Consider the following 5,751-nt stretch of genomic DNA (forward strand, 5'->3'; position numbering starts at 1 on the left):
GACCTATCCACGTCATCATTTACCCAGAATGCTTTGTGTGGAAATAAAATGGCTCCGTCTATGTAATATATTTTTTAATTTTTAGTTTGAAATTTATAAAAACTGAACAGCCTAAAGTATTTTTACAGTCTTTATTTTACAGTTAAAATATATGTTTGTCATATAAAGTCTGATGTTACAACTAATCATGGATCACTTTAAGCTCAAAAGGGGGGGTCGTATTATACATGAGATCATATTATACATGAGATCGTATTATACATGAATAAAGATGGTCGTTTTAACATTCTTCTTCTGTCCTTTGGTTTGGTTTTCCTGTAATTAACAAAGAAAATGTAAAATATAATGTTCTTTTATTCACCAGAGTTTTCAATGACTTGGTGTGTTTTAAAGGTCTTGCGCAATAAAATGAAAACCTGCAACAATTGTGTACCTTACATTTACCAGACCTGTAAARCACATCACAGGGTTAGTTTAGTAAAAGTCACTACAAATATCAGACATGCAAACAGAGGTGAATAAAGTTTCTTTGTAATAGAGAACATGTGAAACAATCTACTCATGTTCCAAACARAATAAAATTAAACAAAAAAAGCTAGAAGAGGTTAATTATCCAGAGTAAAGCAGTTTGGATATTTCATCAGTGGCGTTTGATCACCAGAGCTTTCTGTCTCCATCAGTCACGTGGTCGTTTCGGTGTTTACACTGAAACGCAGTGGAATTAGAGATGTCACCCACATGCTGACGAGTGTAAACCATGAGCTCAATATGTTGATAACCTTTCTCTAAACGTCTAGTGAATCTTTGGCATTTATTATCATCATCTTCATCAGGCATGTATTTGTCAGCTAATGAATGGAAATGATTTAGGCCTTGCTGTTTGAATGTAAAAAAACAAAGCTGCTGCCTGTCTGTGGTTCTCTCCTGGAACCACACAGCTGTGAACAGAGCTGTTCCTCCTCTGATCTAAGTGTACTGCAGCCCTTTATTCAAACGTTGGACACATTTGTAGTTGGTAACTGTTGTTTGAAATAAAAAAAAATTATGAATTTGATTCTCAGCTTTGATGGTGATGAATTATCACACAGTGCCAAAAGGCACTGTATGTGTTCATTTGTCTGTTAGCAAAATATCCAATGAAACTAGCCCCACTCAAGTTTGAAAGCAAAATATAAATCCTTAAAATTAAGTGATAGTGCACCTGTTGATGGCAGACAATAAAAAACTTACAGATTATTTAATAGAACTGTGTTTTTGGTGAAGTTTCTGCTAAATTCAGCTGTCTCTCTCTACATAATCTGTGATGTTTGGTGAATATTATTTTTCCTCTCATTTCTTCCAGTCTTGGACGCACGACATATCCAAGGAGAAGGAGTTTCTTCGTAAGCTGGTGAAGGCCAACGTGATCACAGATCTCACCAAAGGTATCTGAGTTGACACGCACCAACAGCCTCCCCCTGCTGATCCCAACGGACCTGAAGACTCAGTTGTGGATCAGACTGACTTGGGGGGGGGAGAAGCTGTCTGCGAGGCCAGCTCACTACCAGGGTCTCTACATCCAAGGAGACCAGAGACCAGATTACAGGAGGAGTTTTGTGGAAAGATGCACTCATGTGCCTTCTGAACCAAAGACTGCTCTTTGAAGCGGGGGGGTTGAACAGGCTCAAGGAGGACTGGATTGACCCAGTTCCTGTCCTATAAAACCACAGTATTGCTGTGCCGGCCCTCCACTTCAGACCCCCAAACATCAGATAAATAACGAGTGAGAGCCACGACGACGCATCGATTCATTTAAGCTTCAGCTTGACTTTCTGTTTAACTGAGGGGAGAAAAGGCTGAGCAGAGCTGTGGAGACAGAGTATTAGCAGTGCCAAATGTACCTCGTCCAGGGGAGAGGGCGTCTCTCCTGCTGCCTGAATGTATTCACTTTACTCAGTGTAAATATGGAAGATTTCTACTCTGCTTTTTACAAGCTGCAGTAGCTCCGTGATACAATCCCTCCCCTTCCACCTCCACATGTGTCCAGAATGGCCTGAACGATGGGTGTTCGTGACGCCATAGAAAAGGAACCGTGTCTAAAAGAACAGGAGGACCCTGTGGTCATCAGCTTCACATGTTACAGTTATTTACATGGAGGTGTGCTGCATCTTGGTGCAGAAAAAACTAATGTAAAACTGACAGCCGGCTGAAGGGTTTGAGAGTAGCTTTTGTCTGAACTGAGTAAAATTTCAAGACTTTTTTTTTTCAATAGAAGTCTGAGTTTTGAAGTGATGTTCTGTCATATAGTTAATTTAAAACTTATCAGCCATGAAACACTCGCTCTGACGTAGACAGGTTGACGCGCRGTCACGTGGTTGTGCTATGGAAAGCCCAAAGCGCCACAAATCGCCACTTTACAACGCGTTAAGAGCCTTGTAAAGTGGCGATTTGTGGCGCTTTGGGCTTTCCATATTGTTCAGCATTCTTTTTCTCACAAACCTTTCATAGCTCCAGAGACACCCCCGTGTCGAGCTCCTGGGAAAMCCCCTCCCACTGCAGCATACGTCACTGATGGAGTTCCTTCCCGCTACAGCCGACAATGTAGAAAAAAAGTCAGACTCAACMCTYACCCGACGTATTTATCCACATCTGTYCTGGTTAAAGCTCCACAGTTTTTATCAGTCAGATTCCTCCGTGCACAACGTCTGTTTTATCTCCATTCATGTTTTTCACGGTTTGACTATGTAAAACTCTGCTTCCTGCTAACAGTCGGCTCCGGGAGCGAGTCGGTTTCTTTTTTTTAATTTTACCGAGCGGAACCGTCCGAGCGTTTTCAGCACAAACAAACACGCCCACGAACTTCAGACCAATCACACATTACCGTTGTCGCAGGAGGGGGGTAAAAAGCTCYGCCAAAAGGGGCGGCCGAGACGACGTTGTGAACACCGGTGATGTAATTTTCATCATGAAACTGCGACAACCCGTGCCGACGTCGGCAGTTAGGTACGGAGTCCGCGAGGGGACATGGGGGATTTTTTTTCTTTTGCGTTACCTCGCAAAACCTTTCACGCAAAAGTTTGTTTTTGTATATGTGCTATATTAAATAAGACTTTTATTTTGAAATATCCGGTCACCGGATATAAATCACCCAGCCATCGCTGTACGCACCGATACGTATTATTATCCAAGTAAAAAATGTGGAAACTCTGCAGCAGCTTCTACAACCAACTTACTGTGGAAACAATCATGCAAAAGTGAAGAAGTTTAACTGTAGTTACTTTTTTGAGAATCATAGACTGTTTAGCTTCTTCAAACTCTRATAATCAGATGACAGAAAATCACTTCAAAGTTACTACATTATCCCTTTAACGCAGCAACATCAGCTCTGAAAATAGGTCCAGGTAGTGAAGATACCTGCTAGCCCGAGCAGAACCGCTTCCAAATCGTACGATTCTTATCTGTCTTAACAACGAGCGGTTTCTGTCTTCAAAACGTCTCAGCAGCTCCTGATATAAAAGTTACACTGGCAGTATTTTTGCACTATACTGTTATTTTAGCCGGAATATGGTATTCCTTCAGGAAGTGCCTCAGTCTGTACAGCTACCTGCTGCTGCTGGTCCCAATGACCACAGAGCTCTATGGAAAGAACCAGTGTCCAAAATGTACCACAGTGTAAACCTGTGTGGAGTAGTGTTTGTACGACTGCATCACTACGAATTAGTTCTGGTTCTGTTCAGATGAGCTGATAGACCATCATGTTCTGTCAAAATACGTTTTTATTTCTCTACACTGAGCTCGTATAAAGAACCATCATATTTTAGACCTACAGTGTGGCCCTTTTGATGTTTAATTATTTTATTGATGTCATAAATCAGTCATAATAATGAGTTATTGCTTAAATATTCTCCTGTCCTAAATCAGCTCAGGGAAAACATGGTTGAAAAGTCAGGATGGTTGCAGGAGAATTTGTAAGGTTCTGAACATCCTCAGGAGTTATTTGAAGTCCATCAGGACTGTGGGACGTGTATGTTCTGCTGAGAGCAGGTTGTCCTCACAAACTGAGACGTGGTGAGAGAGACCACCAACACACCTGTGACCACTCTGAAGGAGCTTCAGCAGGTGAGCTGGGAGCAGCTGAGGTCCTGGTTCTTCACCAGTCGAACGTTTAGTGACAGAAACAGCTGAAGATCAGGTGTTCATGGTGACGGGCCGGCTGCAGACAAACACAGTTACCAAACTCTAGTCCTGATTGAATCACCTGCTGAAACCTGTCCTCCCTTCAGAGTGGTCCCAGGTGTGTTGGTGGTCTCTCTCACTCCTTCACTTAGTTTATAAGAACTGCTCTTGGTAGMTTGACATACATGGACCTGTTCTTCTGATGGACTCAGCAGAGCTCCTGATGTTTAGGACCTTTCAGAAACGTTTGTATCCATCCTGAGAGTCTTTTCTCTAGGTTCATGTAGGACACTTAAAAAAGGATGAATATTTATGCAATCACTTATTTTACATTATATCTCTTTATTTAAATCAATTTACAGTATAAAATGTGTCCTTTTCAACAAAAAGTGTTAACTTATATTGACTGATTTAAGACAGAAATAAAAGCATAAAACATCTAAAGGAGTGAATACGTTTTATAATCACAGTAAATTATCTCTTAATCTTTTATTACATTTTTAGGATTGATTGATTATTTTCATATTTTAGAATTGAYATTCTTGTTCTTTTACACTCTTGTTCTTTTTCTTGGCTTTCCTAGAAAACCCATATCCATCAGGTTTTTATTGTTSGACCACAACAATGAGACATCATCAGTCCAGTACCATACATGAACCCAAACCTTTGTAGGACCTGATTAAATTTGAGTTATCAGCTCGTTTCTGTTCAGACGTTTCATCTCATCATGTCAGAACATCTCCTCATGTTCTTTTGTTACAGTATTTGTTCTTTGTTCAAATCGTTGACTGAGTATTAAATATATATATATATTTTTTTGTTTAGCTTGATTTGTAATATTTATTTTGTTACAAAGTTCCCTCGTTTGGGGCACAGGTTGGCCCCCTCCTGCTCCAAGTCAGATGTTCTGGTTTAGTTTGAAATGAGGCGACAGCCTGGAGATGTGGTTGCAGTCAGGATGTAGTTATCAGCAGTTGGAGGACAACAGTTTGGAGAAAAAGGCAGAAGTCTTCATGCAGCTGGAGGCTGAAGGGCCTGTTCATTGATTCCAGGCTACATGAGCTCTGTTTAATAATGTTTCACACCTGGACGTGGTTTCTGGGACAAGTTCAATCAGCCTGAAAAACAATAATAAAAATGGGCTAATAGTTAGCATAGCATAGATGAAGATTTTTGCCTATTTTTCCATTCTCTGTCCTCTGACTGATGTCACGACTGACATTAAGTATTAAACAGAACCTGGCTTCAGAACTGACCGGACTTTAACGGTTCATCACTTTGTGTTTCAGCTGCTGCTTCTTTCTGTTACAAGTCGTGTTTCAGACACGACATGTTTTACAGTCAAAACAGACCAAACGGATCCAAAYGAGTGTTTAAAGTGAAACCAGGTCAGAACCATCAGCCCACAGCTCATTCCCAGTCAAATATGAACCTTTGTGTTTTCTGTCCTGATGCATCTCAGTAATCCAGGTAAAAAATCAAAAGAAAAAAGTTGTGTAGGTCTTCTGGACGGGTTCTTCTCTAATGAAACGTTTCGTCTCTCCTCCAAGAGACTTCTTCAATCTGAGAGTTTCAGGCTAAATTCAGGCTTTTAAG

The 5,751-nt window shown here is 40.7% G+C and overlaps 1 protein-coding gene across 3 annotated transcripts in view; it reads left to right on the plus strand.

The window, feature by feature from the left end:
- The window catches only part of st3gal3b (ST3 beta-galactoside alpha-2,3-sialyltransferase 3b), a gene marked incomplete at its 5' end in the record, with an annotated part of 74,376 nt that overhangs the window by 61,434 nt on the left and 7,191 nt on the right, over window positions 1-5,751 (plus strand). For all 3 annotated transcript variants that reach the window (XR_001311908.1, XM_014027288.1, XM_014027289.1), the window contains 1 exon segment: window positions 1,343-1,424. Coding sequence is in view for 2 of the 3 variants with exons in the window: in XM_014027288.1 (XP_013882742.1) it covers window positions 1,343-1,424 (82 nt within the window).

This window comes from Austrofundulus limnaeus, unplaced genomic scaffold, assembly GCF_001266775.1.
Source record: "Austrofundulus limnaeus strain Quisiro unplaced genomic scaffold, Austrofundulus_limnaeus-1.0 Scaffold631, whole genome shotgun sequence".
Classification (NCBI taxonomy): domain Eukaryota; kingdom Metazoa; phylum Chordata; class Actinopteri; order Cyprinodontiformes; family Rivulidae; genus Austrofundulus; species Austrofundulus limnaeus.